The 20,039-nt window shown below is 31.4% G+C and overlaps 1 protein-coding gene across 1 annotated transcript; it reads right to left on the bottom strand.

Annotated features, from left to right (window-relative positions):
- Positions 1-13,453: 13,453 nt before the first annotated feature.
- LOC139497578 (uncharacterized protein 5-like) lies at positions 13,454-19,671 on the bottom strand. Its single transcript, XM_071285810.1, has 2 exons — positions 19,608-19,671; positions 13,454-13,953 (listed from the first exon to the last, which is right to left on the bottom strand). The coding sequence occupies exons 1-2, from the start codon at positions 19,669-19,671 to the stop codon at positions 13,454-13,456; spliced, it is 564 nt and encodes a 187-aa protein (XP_071141911.1).
- Between the last annotated feature and the right edge of the window lie 368 nt (positions 19,672-20,039).

The raw sequence follows: 20,039 nt of genomic DNA on the forward strand, positions 1-20,039 counted from the left end.
TCTAAATACTACATGTAAGATGAAATATTCCCTGTTGTACTTTCTTTAACTACTAATGAAATAGTCCATTTGCCAATTACCGATTTGATTCTGTTATTACACACTTTTTAAGCAAATTACTTCCCTTTGTCAATCGTCGACTGGTTCCATACTGGACAAAATTGGCATTTTCTAATGCAAAGCATGATGAATTGAAAGTGAAGTATCGTCGGTCTAACTAATTTTTCATTAAAACTAATTGCTGATGACAAAAGTATTTAGCTGAACAAAATTAATGTTATTATAAGATTTAAAATTAATGTCCCACATAAGGGAGACAACTAAAAAAGGGATAAAATGTTTAGGGCACAAAAATATCTATATTGTTGTTTTGTTGATTTTAGAAAAGCCTTTGATCCAGTCCGGAGGAATTTTCCCTTTTTTAAACTTTTTGAGCAAGGCATTAGTGGCAATATTTTCCATTTGATTAAAGATATGTACACATGTGTTAACTATTCATTTAAACTAGATTCCGGATTGACTGATTTCATTCGCTCAAATGTTGGTGTAAAACAACGGTGTATACTGAGTCCCCTTCTTTTCAATTAATTTATGAATGACTTTCCAGCATATCTTGATAAGAAGACTTAGTGTGATCCAGTAGATATAGAGAATACAAGCTTAAATTGTTTAATGTATTCAGATGACCTAATGCTAATGTCTCAAACCAAAGAAAGGCTACAAAACTGTTTATCCTCATTGGAACTTTATTGTCAAAAATGGCAATTTTCATTAAATATAGAAAAAACTCAAATAATAGTATTTAACAAATCAGGTAAATTATTGAGAGACTGTAATATTATTTTGAGCAAAATCTTATCAAAAGTGTTCAAGAGTATAAATACCTAGGTATTGTAATGAGAGCATCTGGTTCTTTCAGTACTGCAGTTGAAGATCTTAGTAAGAAAGCACTTACAGTCATTTTCATGATTAAACGTAAATTTCATTGAACATAATAATACACCTTTGCTCTTAAAATTTTTTGACTCCTGTGTTTAACCAGTCATTCTCTATTGAAGTGAATTGTGGGGTCCGTACATTCTTAACCTGGACAAAAGACAAACAAGGGATCCTATAGAATGTTCTATAGTAGATATATTATGTTTAGACAACAAGGGATCATATAGACCGACAAGGGGATCCTATTGAACGCCCTAATAGTAGCTTCATTATAAACAATTAACAAGGGTTCCTATAGAACGCCTTATAGTAGAATGTTCAGACAACTGAGGGTCCTGAAGACAGCCCAGGATCCTTTGAACGTCATTTAGAAGATGTTTAATATCGAGACAGATTTATTTTCTATTCAAATGCAAACCTTGTTTTTCAATCAATTCAAAGCCAGAAGTTATTATTCAACATCATAATGCTTATTGAAGATGAATTCAGAATTGTTTTTGAGCAACTGTATACTAGGCCCTATTTTTTAAATTAACAAAATGAAGGCCAGATTAATTTGTTTTCTTTAAATATGTTGAACGCAGACCAGCAGCCTCCCTCCCCCCTTTTCACACTCCCGTAAAGGAAATTGCTCGTGCCTTAGGCCTTAGTACGTGTAAGCCACATTTTTTTTTAATTTGCCTACTGTCAAAGAATTCTTAGTGTTGTTTATTCTTTAGTTTTCTATGTTGTGTCATGTGTACTATTGTTTGTCTGTTTGTCTTTTTCATTTTTAGCCATGGCGTTGTCAGTTTATTTTCGATTTATGAGTTTGACTGTCCCTTTGGTATCTTTCGTCCCTCTTTTTTAAGCGGATAATACAAATATTATTAACTCCAAAGCCATGGGACCACGTGCATGGGACATTTGCAGGTCTTTACAGCATAATTAAGGCACCTCTACTGTTTGTCATATATATATATATATATATGTAGGACTCTAAAGTGCGATGGTACTCTAAAGTGCGATGGTCACGCTAAAGTACGATGGTCTACGCTAAAGTGCGATGGTGTCAGACGCTAAAGTGCGATGGTTGTTTTGTTTTTTTAAGTGCGATCAGAAATCACGCTAAAGTGCGATGGTATGACACGCTAAAGTCCGATGGTGTAACGGGAATGTGGTTCATGCAATGGTTTTCGTATCACATTTCGGTTTATTGTTTTAATTATGTGTCATGTCGTAGTCTTTCTGTTTTGAATTGTTTTACACTGGTCATTCTATACATTGTTACCCTATATATCTAGTTGCGGCATGGACCAAAGCTTTACGTTGACGGCCGAATGATTATTAGCTGCATACATGAACGGCATTTGGGATTGGATGGATAGTTTATTCTACATCTTCTTATGTTTATTTAAAGTATGATAGTTGTTCAAAAAGTTTAATGGTTACACTGCAATATAGTTAGTACATCCGGACTTTAGTGGAAGTCGTTTTTTAATAAGATAATATGTTATAAGACAATGCCCGTGTTAAAGGTCATACTTAAAGTTGCATATTGTAAAGACAAAAGGTGGAAGATAGATAGTTGTCGTATTGGCAATCATATACACATCTGTTTGTTAGGTTGCTGTCTAATTGACGTATATTCATTATTTAACAGAAATAACAAACCATATAGTATTTTTTTTGTATAGAATAATTCAATTTGAAAGTGACTGTTTTGATTAAAGTTATTTCTACAATTTCACAAATTAAGTTAACCTCTTTCAGCAACGACCAAAAATTCCAGATTGTGCATGATCATTTGTTTTTCTCTTCATTTCTTTCTTTTCTCGTTTAATAAAAATCCTTAATCTGGACAAACATTCTCGTCATAATGCTGTCAAACGTTGCTACCGTCGATGTATTTGCGTAAAAACGCACTTTAGCGTATCAAACCATCGTACTTTAGCGTAGGCCATCGCACTTTAGCGTGACCATCGCATTTTAGCGTCCCCATCGCACTTTATAGTCCTACATATATATAAGCAATAATATCTTCATGCCTTATATATCATGTACTGCAGTACGCCGCTAGATTAAAACTGACGTGGAAAGGTAACACACGGCCAGCGAAAGCTCTATCTTTAAGAGCCCAGGTGGTCGTGTGGTCTAGCGGGACGGCTTCAGTGCAGGCGATTTGGTGTCACGATATCACAGTAGCATGGGTTCGGATCCCGGCGAGGGAAGAACCAAAAATTTGCGAAAGCAAATTTACAGATCTAACATTGTTGGGTTGATGTTTAGACGATTTGTATATATCTGTGTGTGTGTATGTGTGACCTTTAAGTAGTTTTATCTTTTGTCAATATATTATCATGGTTTTTTGGCAAGATGACGAAATATAAATGCAAATTTTACAAGAAAGTATACGTAGAAGGCAAAAATCATAATTATAATTCACAAATATTTGATTAATTTATTGATATTTTCTTTCTGATACAGAAATCGTTTGAAATAACAACATGAACAAAAATATCAACGACATATGCTCTCTTCTGTGGTGTGAATACAACATTTAAGTTTATTACAGTAGCAACTTACGTTTAACTCATTGACAAAATCATATGCATTTTTTTAAAATATCAAATAGGTTTTCACGTGACGTAACGTCACACGGATTAGTTTGATAAAGTCTTTGAAACTGTGACTGATTTGATTTCATCATTGATAGATGATAAAGCATACATATCATTAATACTAATTACAAATACAGTACAATTTACTTGTTATTACTTTTACCTTATTTAATAAAACAGAATGAACAGATCACATATCTACAGGAACAATAAGATCTACTGTTAAAACTAAGGTGTTAAGACGAAAAAATAATATCAACTATTGATTTCTGCTAGTTCTTAAAAACGAAAGAATACAATTTGTTAAGAACGGTCTCGTTGACGAACGTTTAATTACATTAAGGAAGAACTTATGTGAGGTTTAGGAATGTCTGTCAGATGTTCGAGCTCCTTTGGGTTTTCCTTTGATACATGGTAAAATATTTTGCCCCATAACACACATTTTTCATATAAGACAGCAATAGCTCCTAAAAGTTCATTTACCAAAATTTAAGCAGATTCTAGATTTCTTTTCTTTCGATTTGAAACCCAAATAGTACCAATGCAAATATAAGGTAAAAGTCCGAGTCAGCCTTTTCCCGCCATTTAAAAAACATATATCGATAAGGTGTTTTACAACTATTAATATTTTTAGCTTATTTTGTTCCTTAATTAATGCTCTTCCAACTTATAGTATCAATTTTAGATTCTAGATGTTCTTAATTTCACCTAAGTACATCCTTAAGTCACACTTTTCTAAATTAGAATTTGAAAACTTTTGCTCTATGTCTTATAAATATCCGAAGATACTTTTGTTTTAAAATATTTTTCATTTAACTCTTCACGTATTCAAGCGCTTGTAAATCATTGGTTTTCAAATTGTTGGATTCAAGTGATCCTCGTGAATAGTAATCTAGAAAAACGTTTTGGACTCACCAAATACATTTAGTGCTATATCATTTAATTGAAAACTTCTTTAAAATACACACAAAATGTGTTATCAAATGAACGTCATTTGCGTTAGCGAGCAATGTTTTGTAATAATATATTTAATGTTTTCGAAAGTATCCATTTTTTAGACATTAAAAATTGTATTATATCTTCTTGTAAAACAAAATAGAAGTTATGCATATCGTATCATTAAATTATGTTCGTATTTCGTGTGTATCACGTACAAGAGGTTATAAAAGGCGTGCAGTAAATGATTTTTTAAGCATGGTTGTCACAATATTAAGTTAATTTCTTGTTTAGTAGATACGAAAAGAGACATTTGATTCAGATTGTATTACCATTCTAGTGAACAGAGCTTCTGTGGTGACATGAGATAGCCAAGATACAGTAATTTTCTGAAAACCAACTGTCCCTTAAACTTTTTCGAAAGAACGAAGTTTTTACTAACAATAGGCATAACTTTTCAAAGATAAATCTGTGCATCATATTATCGAATTTGTTTCATCTATCATCTTTTTGGTTCTTGGTACACATAGAAAAAAATTCTATTGTAAAGAAAATCAATAATTAGTCTCGAACACCAAGATCATAATATTGTATGTCACATTGGACTAAATTGTGGCGATTGTTAAACGACCATATTCTAAAAAGACAAACACATCAACAACTAACGTAACCAAACATATAGGCTGTAAACACCATTGAACATAAGATTATCCTGTAATTATTAGAAAAGAACAAAATCTGATTCTGCAATCAACAAAAAAGGTAAACTTCAATCTTTTGTAAAATGGAAAAATTAGAAGCCATATAGTTATACTTAGAGATGGATTCAAATCATCAAAGATGAAAGTGACAATTAAAGTCATTAGCTTTTTATTTATCAATCATCAAAGAAAACCTAGTGTTTTAATAAATTTTGCGCATCAAAGGTATTTACGATTTTGAAAAACGTATTTGGCAATACATAATGGTCATTATAACTATAAGAAGATGAGGTATGATTGCCATGAGTCGACTCTCGACCAGAGACCAAATGATATAAAAGCTACAATGTATCAACTACGGTTCGCTCTACGACCTACGACAATAAGTAAATCCCATACAGCATAGTTAGATAAGAAAAAAAAAGCCCCGAACTGACAAATGTAACACAATGAAACTAGAAAAATCAGCATAGTTAGATAAAAAAAAAGCCCCGAACTGACAAATGTAACAAAATGCAACTAGAAAAATCAGCATAGTTAGATAAAAAAGCCCCGAACTGACAAATGTAACACAATGAAACGAGAAAAATAACGGCCTGATTTATGTACAAACCAATAATAGAAAAACAAATATGACATACAGCAGCAAACGACAACCACTTAATTACAGGCCCCTGAGTTGGGACAGGCAAATACAGAATGTGGTGGGTTTAAACAAGTTTTCTGGCGCCAAACTCTCCCACTAGCCTTGGACAGTGGTGTAACAGTATCACAGCAAACTATAAAATCAATTGAAAAGGTTTGAACTCATCAAATCGATAAAAACACACACAAAACCCTAACAAAAACAAAAAAGACACAACGTAAAGATCTGAGAATACTTGATGTTACTTAAAGCTAGTTAAAAGCCAAAAACCATTATTAAAAAAATATGTATCAATCAATACACATCCAACATCCAATGGGTTTAGTGTATAGTTGTCACTTACAGTCAGAGAGAAAAAGCTATTTTCGAAAATCTAATAAAATCAGTGTTATTCATACTTTTTGAACGATACAAATGGTAAGTTTATGAAAAACCTAGAGATAATTATTTCCCGCCAAATTTCCAATGGCTTATATCTCAAAATAATAGACAAAGAACCTTAATTTTTCTGGTTTTTTTTAGGTTCGTTATTTATATGCTATCGTTTTATAACAATCTTTTAAAAAGCTTGTTATTTTCAAAAAGAGCAGCAGCAAACATCCTTAACTGAAAATCAGCACAATATCCACCGTCGTAACGAAAAAAATCAGGTTATGTGTGAGATTCCTGATAAACGCTTGTTACATATAACTAAATTTTGGTAAAACGGATGCATGCATTAAAAAGGAAAAATATAATACCAATAACACAAACACATACATGTTTGCTTTGTTCTCATTATTCAATTTTCTCCATGGTTATTGTTTATTTAGTTTTGCTTTTAAAGAAATCATCAAGAAACTGATGTTCCAACTACATCAATAAATTTTGACTTAAGATGATTTGGCTATTCTGTTTAAGTCCTTGTTTTGGTCAAGTAGCTTCTAACGTTTCTGTGAAATTTCCTCGGAATTCGGTATTGTTGTAATATTACTTTTACTCATCCCTGGCTTTCAAACGTTTAGATTTGACCGTTATTGATGAATGTTAATTAGCAAAGTGCTTTAGGCACACACAATTGTTAAGCTGTGCTATAATGTTCTGCTTGATATGACATGTTGTTAATTAAGCCCATACAAGTATAATGGTGAACTGGACGACGTTTGAAAATTGGAAAGCTTAAAAAGACGACGTATTTATCTTAGCCGTTTAACGCCTGACTTATATCGGCAACAAATTTCTCATTAAATACTGTTACCAGGTATCATATATATAGTTACGTATGTATATACATTTAGTAGTATCATTTAAAGTAAACTTTTTTTTAAATTGTAAAAGAAATGTGATGAAACTGTGTGTGTTTAACGACATTGACTGGTTATAAAGCTCTCGCACGGTCGAAAAAAATATGAAAAGGACAGTGAAGTTCTTTATAAATAATCTGACCTGCACATCCAATAGCAACTTTACCTGACCATATAGGAAAATAGGTATTTAGTCGGATCTTAACACGTACTTGTGATTTGGTTAAAACCGGTTTTGTTCAAAATATACGAAGAAATGTCGAAATGTTCAGGACTTAATTAAATCCGTATTTCGGTAGGATGGTGCAAGCATACGATTTTTATTGCGTCTTACACTTTGAGAAGCGAATAATCTTCAACTACTTTATTCAAATATTGTGTAAAAACGTTAATTTTGAGCTATGAAAGTCAAGTGGCTCGAGTATTTTTCTGAGGAAGTTTTAAAAAATTGCAAAGAAATATGTTTACATTGGGTTAGCTTTCATTAGTCTTAACTATCTATAGATTAACAACTTTTGGTTATATTTATAATTTAGAATCATCATTGAAGGTGGGGGACGATTTCGCAGATAATTAATTATATTGATGTGCCATTTGTATGCAAGAGTGACATTTCGTTGTATTATGTGCCAATTCGAAAAAGTTATGCGAGTATTCTCTCCCCTTAACAGGTTCATTATTTTATAATTAAGTTTAGGTTTCTGATATAACTTTGAATAATTACAAAATGTATCAATTCAATATATTTCAGTTTTTGTTATTGGTGTATCAAAAACATTGATGTACAAATATAATTTCATAAATTTGAAACGTTTAAAATGATTACATACCAATATAAAGAACCGTTCATCATTTTTGAAAAAGACTATGAACGAAAATCGATTAATTTATCTTCCCTTGGTGACAGATTGATTGGGAAATGAACCAGCGTAATATAATGGTAATCACAGAGAGTGACCAGCAAGCAATTTTTAATTGTAGCTTATTCAACGTTAAAACAATGTTCCACTATAAACGAATGTCACTTTATACAAATATAAGGACTTTGTTAGCTAAATCTACAAATTTTATTAGATATTATGATTTTTTATTGCAATAGATTAATATGCTAATCATCCAATGTTTTTATTTTTTTTTGTAATTTCTATGTCGAAAATATTTTCAAAATAGGTTACAGCTAATGACATTATAAAACATCTTATAGACGAAAACTGTTACATGAATTAAAAATGTTACCAGGTATCATATATTTAGTTACGTACAAAAATGTATGTATATACATTTAGTTGTATCATTTAAAGTAAACTTTTTTTAAATTGTAACAGACATGTGATGAAACTGTGTGTGTTTAACGACATTGACTGGTTATGAAGTTCTCGCACGGTCGAAAAAAAAATGTGAAAAGGACAGTGAAGTTCTTTATAAATAATCTGACCTGCACATCCAATGTTTTTATTTTTTTAAATTTTTATGTCGAAAATATTTTTGAAAATAGGTTACAGCTAATGACATTATAACACATCTTATAGACGAAAACTGTTACATGAATTAAAAAATTTTATGACATTTTCAAAGATGGAAACCCCTTTTTGCAAAATGTTTGCTTTTAAATTTAAGTTTAACTTGAATAAACCAGATATGATTCTGTGAAAAAGCTGATGCTTTATTTGTAATGCTATATACTGAGTAGATGTAAACCCATTTAAAATTTGGAGCTGATACATATTACAGAAAATTTAGGCTCTAGGTAACAAGTCTAAAATCACAATGAAAGCAACAGACAGGACAAGAACCATAATACCAACACATCCGATGTAAAACGACGATTTTCGAGGATGGAACCCCCATTTCGCAAAATATTTGCTTTAAAATTTAAGTTTAACTTGAATAAAGCAGATATGATTCTGTGAAAAACCTGATGCTTTATTTGTAATGCTATATACTGAGTAGATGTAAACCCATTTAAAATTTGGAGCTGATACATATTACAGAAAATTTAGGCTCTAGGTAACAAGTCTAAAATCACAATGAAAGCAACAGACAGGACAAGAACCATAATACCAACACATCCGATGTAAATCGACGTTTTTCGAGGATCCGATGCGCTCTGATGTCTTCGTTTAAATGATGACAGCGTCTTCCTCTCTATTTTCAACTGTGCTAATGTGTTACTACTGGTTGTAGTGCCTGATGTTGTTTGACAATGACATGTGTATGTTTTGGTGCAAGAAGCTGCACATGGTGTAAGCTCGGAAGTCGTTGGAAAGTCTGAAAAGGAAATCAAGGTAGACTATGAGAAGAAATATCTCCTGTATAATTCGGCACTAAAAACAAAATACATTCTTATACAAGTTATTAAAACGATGATTAAAATATTGTTTTAATTTATGGCATGAGATAACGCAGATCTACATATATACGTTTAAAAATAATTATATTTTCATTATATCAGGTCATTTGACCATTGGCTAGTTTAATATTAACACGAAATATTAATACATTGTAATGAGTTCCTGTTTTGTGTATTTTGTTTATTTTTTGACTTTTTGTTAATTAAATAAACGTTTTAGTTTGTAATGGATTAAATATATGAATTTTAAATCGGTGAAAATGGACTTGACAGCTAATGCCCATCGAGTGTCAGCTACTTTAAAAACATATACCGCCTCCCTATTATTAACATATGTTTTATTTATTGATTGTGTTTTGCTGTATCGTTAACTGTTAAACTGTTTATATCTAAAGATTTCTGTTATGTAATTTTTAAGATCTAACTGAATGAACAACTGATTTTCGTTACTCAAAAATATAGAGAATCCCGAAAAACAAACACGAGCTCTGCAAAAATGAGATAATTTCTATATTTAAATATTTTCAAGTTTGATAACATCAATGTCAATTAAACAATATCCGGTACCAAAATACTGCATTAAAACGCCTACAAGACACATTTCATTTAGTATTATATAATATGGCTTGTTGCAAATTCATTCAATTTGTTGCCTGAAGTAACCAGGGGTAGACAACTAAAACTGTTAAAAGAAACTTGAACATAACCTTTTAGAGAGGCAGAAAATACCAAAGGGATAGTCTAATTTGTTGCACAAACCAAACAGAATTCCTATACTTTGTATTGCCCATAGGGATAACATACTTTTGCCATTTAAATAACAAGGCCAATACCTTCGATCAAAAGACCAACATTGATAGTATCAGCATACCAAGTGATTCTGATTTATATATATATCTAAAGCAGTCTACTATTGGATTAAATTCTTCAACGAGAAGTGATAGTATATTTGAATTTACGGTCGGCTTTATGTACTACTATGACCTACAAAATCAATGTCATGTAATGGTTCTTCGTTCGTTTTTCATGAATTCAACTTTAAATTCCCAATTAAAGTCTCGATCCGTAGAATAACAAAAAATAAATGAACTATCAAAATTAGAAAAATTTCACCAATATAAAAAGCAGTGATAAAGGTACATTATAAGCACATATCTGTTACTTTGTCACTCGTTTGTAAAAATTTAAGTAATGACTTTAACTAACACAAAACCAATTTTTGTGTTACTATGAGGATCAATCAACCATTCACTTTTTCTTGTATTTTATTATATTTATTTATTAACCAACTAAGTACATTATTGTCAGAAATGACTGTTTATTAAAAATTACATATTTTCTGTAATGGCCCTGTTTTTTCTGTAATAGCCCTGTTTTTCTGTAATGACCCTGTTTTTCTGTAAGGGAGCTACCATTTGATTTTTATGGGGAGGCTAGGATGAAATTTGAAAAAAATAGGCAGGACAGGAGTTTTGAGTAAAAAAAAAAAGGCAGGATGAGACACTTGCAAAAAAAAAAAGTCAGGACGACAATTTAGGTAATAAAAAGTCAGGATAAACTAAAAAAAAAAAGGAGAACCGAATTGAGTGAAAAATAAAAAGGCATGACAGAGATTACAGCTAAAAAAAATACAGGACAAAATTTTTCATCCTAGCCCCCCCCCCCCATAAAAATCAAATGGTAGCTCCCTAATGGCCCTGTTTTTTCTGTAATGGCCCTGTTTTTCTGTAATGGCCTTGTTTTTCAGTAATGGCCCTGTATTATGCCCAGTTTGTCTGTATTACGTCCAACTAGGGTTTTTAATAAAGTTCAGTGGTCTCGTTAGCCCAAAATAGAAGGGCGCCGCGCCCTGTGTACCCTCAGCCGCGCCCTTCTGCCCTGATGCCGTTTTCTGAAAAACCCTTGTACCGTTTTGGTAAATTGCCTTTTGTTTCATCGATTTCTTATCAGAAGTTAAAAAACATATATGACACCTGGTGATTGCCCCCAGGTAACGAGGTCAATCATGTCATTACAATCAATTATTGTGGATAAGACTTCAAAGGTGTTAATTACTAGGTAATTTAATTAAGAAATGTACCTTTTTGTCATAAATATGATGAATGTGTCATTTTCTTTTCGATCTCCAAGTCACAATGGAAAAGTGTATGAATGAAGACTTTCATGAATTTAGAATTGAATTGAAGTAATCAACTTTGCCTTCAAAGAAACATCGTCCATCTCAACTTGTGAGCGACAAGCAGACGTAAACATGTTGGAAATTAATTTTGGAGTTACTTACCCTGAAAATGCTTATTACAAAATTGTGCTCCTAAAATATTATCTAGCACTAAAAATAGGGAAAAATAACCAATTGAATACAAAATTATATAAGAATGTTACCTTAAGGATACTAACTGTCTTTGAACATACAAAAAAAAAATATTGCAATTTATTTTTGATAATCATACTTTTGGCAATCCATGTTTTATACATTCTCAATTCAGAAATATGTATAAATTAATTGAGTGAATGGTGTCAAGCTATCAACTTACAAAAAAGGAAGTGTGTAGTTAAACTCTCATCACAAATTAACATGATGAAGCTACACTAAATAATATATTCCTAAACACAAACAATAAAAAAAGTTTTGAGGGCCAAGCTCTACATCAAAATTTTGAAATACAACTACTCGGTCATGTACATGTATGGTAAACTATGAGATGTTTAGTTTATGTTCTTTTTTTTGGAAAGAGAGGGGGTGGGGGAGAATAGTAAGTTTATTTTTCCTCTTTTGGTTAATAGTTTGAATGTGTATTGCCATGTTATATGAACATGTAGTATGAATGACTTTTCTTATGCAAATTTTATAGAATAAATAATCATAACAACAACTTATGCATCTTAATTGACAATATATACAGTAAAAAAATATGTGAACTCGTGATACACGCAGGGACGTAGACAAAAGAAATGAGCAGTGCCTTCTCCTATCATAAAAAAGTGCCCTGCCCTCCACTGGCACCCTGTTCCTTTTGAATTATAGCTGGAGCACTGAAGTTAATAAAATTAAGTTGTAAAGAGTATAATACCTTTTTGTATTTTATTTAATTTAGTAACCAGCAACCAACATTTAAGAACCAAATAAAGGGATCTCTGTTCATCCTGATTTTCAACACATAACTTCTTTCAACTTCATATCTTGGATATTTGGTATATTTAAAGCTTCATCATGGTGAAGCACAAATTATTTTTTTGTTTTTCAAACTAAACTTTCATTTAAAGAGTACATCAAGTTGGCAGCAGTGTTTTTATAATGGCCCTCTTATATGTCCAAGGTCTGTAATAATGGTTGAGGAAGTCTGTAATGGCCCGAGGCAACGCCGAGGGCCATTGCAGACATCCGAGGCCATTATTACTGACCGAGGATATATAACAGGGCCATTATAAAAACACCCATTTCTTAATACATTTATTAACCAACTGAACAAAAGTGTATGTGTTGCTGCCAACTTGATATACCCTCTTACTCTTTTAATGACAGTTTAGCTTGAAAAAAAATATTTGTACTTCACCATGATAAAGCTTTTAATATACCAAATATCTAAGATATTAAGTTGAAAGATTGTATGTGTTGAAAAACAGGATGACCAATGATCCCTTTATATGGTTTTTAATGTTGGTTGCTGGTAACTAAATAAAATAAAATACAAAAAGGTGTTATACTCTTTACAACTTAATTTTATTAACTTTATTAAAAACCCTAACTGAGCTTAATACAGACAAACTGGCCATTAATACAGGGCCATTACAGAAAAAAACAGAGCCATTACAGAAAAACAGGGCCATTACAGAAAAACAGGGCCATTACAGAAAGAAACAGGGCCATTACAGAAAATATGGAATTTTTAATAAACAGTCATTTTTGGCTATAATGTACTTAGTTGGTTAATAATACTATAATATCATAGTAATTATATTGAAACAAATTAACACAAGAACATTTATTTCTATACATGCTACATGCACCTAGGTGTTGTATTGGAAATTTCATCTGGTGTGAATTGCTTACTTTGTATATGAAATATCCACTTCCCTTTAGCACCGTATGCTGTTGAAATTCCAATATGTTGTATTGGCCACAAGGTTGTAGGACTAGTCCAAGTTAGAAAAGGAGACCAAGAATTCTCCAGTCCGTGACTTACATTAATAGTATTATCATCCCAAGTGATTCTGAACTCTTTATATATATTACAGTCGAGAGCGTTCCCATTAGTTTCATCGAGACGTGGTAGTTTACTTGACTTCCCGGCCCTGATAAATGAAACTGTATTACCATAAGCCCCAAAATCAATCTCGTATAATGGTTGAGCGTCAGAACTTCCAGACATCAATCCAACATATGCATTATTACAAGCTTCCAGTTGAAAAGTTAAGATTCTATCTGTAGCTCTTATACCATGATTAGACAAAAAAGTGTAGTCTCTTGTTTCTGGTGTAGTAATATAAATGTCTGCGCCTACAATGATAGTTAAATGATTATAAATCTAAAACAGAAGCTGGAAATATCGAAGGGATATCGTAGTCAGACTCATACATGTCATAAGTCAAAACAAACTGACAAAGTCATGGCGAAAATGAAAAACTACCAAAAGACAAACAACATTCTACAAAACACAACATAGCAAACTTAAGACTGAGCAACAAGAACCCACCAAAAACTGGGTTTGATCGCATGTGATACAGAAAGGGAGGCAAATCTTGCTCTTAATGTGTCTCCCGTCTAGTTGCTTATGCAAGTACAAAACCACTGATAAGTCGGTAAGAGAGGACGGGATTGTGGTAACAGTCCACTTTTTTACACAAAAAAGAAATGCATGTATCACAGGGGACGCTAACCTGTCGACTCATCTAGTCTCGTTCTTTTCGGAGTTCATACGATCCCGTCATTTTATGTTTGTGGCCTTGAATTGTATCTTTTAATCAAATTACTGAATGTAAATGTCAGTACTGTTACTTTAATTTGATAACCATGAAGATGTGATTTTTTACTTTAGTCTTACATTGATCATTAAGATAAATTGGATATCTATACTATTAAACGAGAAGACCTCATTTTGTGTGTCGCTTCTCTTCTTTCCACAATAAATTAATCAACACGTCTCTGTGTCTTATAGGTACAGTGCATAGTCGCATTTGTCATCCATTCATATGATTATTCAGATTGAGTTATTTTGGGGGAAAAACAAGAAAATAGGCATCCGGATATTGTCCTGTCATTGGACAAAATTTTAAGTCAGATTAGACTTCCGGTTTGCGTTTTAGTGTATACTTTGAACATACATATAGGCTACGAATAAAGTGTTTTTTCAGAATTTTATCTGCTATCATTTTCAAGTTTACTATACACGGCGGTCACAGAGTTTATTAAATAGAGAGGGTCTGTATACTATAGCAATGACCACCATGGATCGATTAGTAAACTCAGAATTGAAAGTAAATACACTTTATTTATATAGTAATGAATATCCATAATATACAGATAAGCGCTAAAATTATTTATGTGAATTTTTGTTACCTTTTCTGAAATTCTCCAGTCATTAAATCTTTTACAAAATTCATTGATTACAAAAAAAAAGAAGATGTGGTATGATTGCCATGTTGAGACAACTCTCCACACGATACTAAAATGACACAGAGATTAACAACTATAGGTCACCGTACGGCCTTCAAAAACGAGCAAAGCCCATACCGCATACTCAGTTTTAAAACTCCCCGAAATGACAATGTAAAACAATTCAAACGAAAAAGCTAGCGGCCATAATTATGTACAAAAAATAAAAGAAAAACAAAAATAAATATGTAACACATAAACAAACGACAACCACTGAATTACAGGCTCCTTACTTAAATGTTCATAACATACTAAATGTATGTTCATATTGAAATTGATAGAAAACCAAAAATTGGGAATTTTGGAAATAAAGGCAGAGGGATAAGAAAAAAACATTTTCCTGTCCCCAATAACCTATGACTTATGATATTTTTGCTGAAATTCTCCAGTCATTCAGTATTTTACAAAATTCTTCCAACAACACTTTACATACTTTAAACTACGCTCTGAATGCCCTCGATTTCGCGGGTGTGTTCTAGTTACCAATTATATTAAATACAAATCCCCTCCCACCCTACAATCAGGTATTAACCAAAATATGTAACCTTTTGAAATTATGCTTTCATTGAATATTTGTTGTCGTTTGCTTCATTTCTTCTTATTTGTGGCTACAGATAGTAATTTAATTAGTTTGATGACAACTATAAATTAGATTTTATCAAGCACATTTTAATCTTTATTTTATAGTTGTATGCACAACATATATTATTCAAATCTTAATCGGCTCCATTAGTTGAGCATCATCATAAGGTTCATGGATTTTATAAAGACTCTTAAATAAACAAATCCTATTTTATGAAATGTAAAAGTACAATGCCATGCAGTCCTTATCATTGGAAGTCGTCAGCATCCATTTACGATGATTTAGAAGAATTTTTAAATAGTTCGATGTCGAGATCAGTATAGTATGTTAATATGACGATAACTAATCTTAATCTATCCCTCATAAATTCATCCGAATTTAAAACATTTCTTATATATCTACATGGATAAATAAGAGGCAAGTCAAAATTTAGGCTTGGTTTGCTCGCAGTAACTTATCATTTTATGTGCGAAGCAACATTGAATAAAGTTAACAAAAACGTTACAATCATCTCTAAACACACATCTAGCTATTCTACACTGAATCATTATAATATAATGCAAATAATATACTATGCAGAACGTGTCGTACTGTGAGCACCTCGATATATACTATACAAGTATCGGACTTATATATGACTATAGAACACCCACACGTAATACTACCTAAAAAATGCCCGTGCAGTACTAGCCAAAGACTTATAATTAGATAATAATCAAACTAGTTTTACAAACTAGTGTTACAACTAGTTCCACAGTTACTAAAGATAGAAATAGAAAAGGGTAAATCCAAACATAACGGAATAGAAATAAATTTGTTTTTTAAAATTCAGTTATCAAAACATTTTTAATTATACAACGATTGCTTTAAACAGATTTATATAGAGAATAATACATGGCAAAATCCGTGTCATATTTCGTATCATCCCGAGACACCAATATCAGCCCAAGGGCCTTTAGGCCAGAGGGATGATATTGGTCGAGGGTGATACGGCATGTGATACGGATTTAGGGTAGAGGTGTGAAATGTATTAATTCACAAAATACAAAACATTATAAAGTGAATAAATAAATTCACTTCTATTAAATACACAAATACGTCAAATAATAAAATTTACACGGCTTTTTATTTGGAACACAAGACGCGATTTCCATAATTCAGAAACTACGGAGTATTTTATTGTTGCGTTTTTGATAGTCCAGAGGCAAACATGCGAAAAGAACTCATATGATACCATAAAATGCGATCAGAATTGAAATATGATTTCTTGTTAATGCGAAACTTATTTCATTGCTTTTTATGAAAATAGAAATATCTCAAACGTTTTAGTATTTCAATATAAAAAGTTGAGAATTGCATTTTAAAACACAACAATTCAATAAAAATTATTAAAATCTTTGCATTTGATTGTATATGTTTTCAAGAGTACATACAACTCACCATGTATCAAGATCAACCGAACCAAGAAGACCAAAAGTAGAATTACTGTATGTAGAATAAATTCCATCATCTTAAAAGAACAAAATAAATGAAAAATGGTAAAGCAATTTGCTTTTAAATATGATCAGATCGAGAAAAAAAAGTGCCAGTTTAAAAACCGTTGTAGGTTTTCATTGGTAAATCAGCCTTTAAAAAATCAATATATATAAACTGCATACTCTGAGTAGGTATAAACAATTTTCCTTTGCTTTTGTTTCTTTATACTATCACCTGAACATGATTACTTATACTTGGGCGAAAGGAGATATTATTTCAATCCTTTTCAGTATTCATGAGGAATTGATTGTTTTTTGCTTAATGACCTGTGGCATATTTCTATGAATATCTAAGACGAAACTAAATTAAATATTAATGTAATATGTAGGTTCTGCAAAATAGGTGAACCGTGATGATGGATTGAAAGTTTGACTATGAGCTAAAAAAAGATGACATGTAGGACTTATCAACTTGATGAATATAAGACCTGACATGTTTTGTTTATGTCAATCATATTCAATTTGATGAAATAAGTAAAAAAAAATATTATAGGGTAGAAAATATATAAAGTCTCTATGTATTTACGTGCCGTTTATTTTAGTTTGTTTGTTTGTTGTTTTTTTTTTTTGTTGTTTTTTTTTTTGGGGGGGGGGGATTAAAGGGTATTAAACTTCCTATTTGTTACATTTAAAAACTTAAAAGGGTCGCATAGAAAAACACTTGATGGCCGTGTAAACAATTTAAAATTTAAGGACTTGTCAAAACTGCAAACTTAGTTAAATGTCCATAAAGATTTGTCTGATAGAATGTTAACAAGGAGATCTAAACAGTTATACACTATAGGGACAACAAGTATCTTTTAAGGTAGCACAATACAAAGATTTTATAACTCCAACTCCCAAGTTTTAAAATGCTGTAACTTTCTTATTAATGCTTGAAAATTTATAAAAGATGTAGTTTTGGATAGCTAACAGATTACTCTTTCAAATTAATGCAATGTTAGTATAATGCAACAATTATGTAACCAATTATAATGTTAACTGTGTCTAAAATATTTTTCTCCAAATTACCACTTTCAAATTAAATTAGCTTCTGCATAGGTATCACTAGAGGGTTGATTTTATTATATGTTGTTCCTATGGCCATTATCTACAAAAGGGTGTCTCAGATTTCAGATAGAATGTATAGAACAAATTTTACACCTAATTAAACATTATCTTCTTTTATGTGGTTAGGATGTTTACACTAATTAGAGATTTTTGATAGAATGGAATACCATAGAGACAATCTGAGACACCCTTTTGAAGCCCATGATGTGTTGATTAAGATTTCGTTAAAATTTTCTGTATAGTTAAAGAGATGATAGAGCTAAATTCATTCAAGTGAACTTACCCAAATTTTGCCACTAATTACATAATAATTGATTACATAATTATTGCAAAATAAAAATACTGCATTCATTTAAAAGATTAATCTTTTATCTATCTATATATACCTCTTTTATTATTTTCTATGCATTAATAAGAAAGTTACAGTATTTCAAAGGTTAGTGATTGGAAGTAAAAAAATCTTTGTATTGTGCTACCTTAATATACACTAACGCAGGATTAAATTTATTGGTGTCAGATCAACATATAGCTTATGATCTACTGCAGTCCAAATAACAGATCTTGTAAAATTAAAGTAGTTCGATATAAATTAAAGACCAGTCCAACGCAATTGTCTCCCACGTACAATGACGTACGGCATGTTGCAGACCTTAAATTTTTTCAACTGTGTACTTCATTTGGCTTTCCAATTATTATGCTTCGTGTGTCACTGATGTGTCTTACGTAGACGACACGCTATGCTGCCGTTTATAATCATAACTTAGGTATCTTTGATGATTTTTTTTAAATGAAAAACATCGTTTCTTTTGTTTTGAAGTTTTATGTATGTACTAAATTATGATTTAAAAACTACAATAGAAATATGAAATTGTCAACGTGGTCGTTTTCCAACCGACAGTAAAACCCTTCCCGAAATGAGACATCTATTTACAAGGCAATATTTGTCTTCTTATTCAACATATCACAAACAAATTTGTTGACCGATACGATGTGCCGGAGTCTCAACGCACTCCACATTTGTTTGCAATCTTAAATCTTGATATACCTGTATAATCGTCTGATTAACCTCTCACGTGTTTGACAGTCGCATAGAATTCCATTATATTGGCATAAATGCTTGAGCAAAACAAACAGACATAATATGTAAAAATGTACAAAAATGGGGTACAGCGGTCACCATTGTGTTAAGATCTTAATCACTATAACACAACTATTTCAACATAGATAAATTTTCATTTCTGTACTCGTACTGTGAACAACAACTTTATTAATTTTGTATTACATGTTTACTTCCGTACTCTTAACAACAAAATTATTATATTTAAATTTACCTGTGAACGTTGTTTTATTTAACGCCCTTTTTTCCAAGGTTAGAGTTTGACACTGTTCCTCCATCTTTTTTATTAATATAGTATTTATGTTGTGTAATAGATCAAACTTATTCATTCAGTGTATGTTTACTTGATTTTGGTTTTAATATCCTTTTGATCGAGTTAAGCCATTTCAATGGATATTACAATGTAAAAAGACACACAATTACATATCCATTGAAATGGCTTAACTCGATCAAAAGGATATTAAAACCAAAATCAAGTAAACATACACTGAATGAATAAGTTTGATCTATTACACAACACAAATACTATATTAATAATTGTGTGTCTTTTTACATTGTAATGTTACACTACTGTCTTAATCTGACCATTCTATTGTTTAAATGAAAGTTCCGATTATAGAGAAACTATATCATTCAACTTATGACC

This window comes from Mytilus edulis, chromosome 12, assembly GCF_963676685.1.
Source record: "Mytilus edulis chromosome 12, xbMytEdul2.2, whole genome shotgun sequence".
Classification (NCBI taxonomy): Eukaryota; Metazoa; Mollusca; class Bivalvia; order Mytilida; family Mytilidae; genus Mytilus; species Mytilus edulis.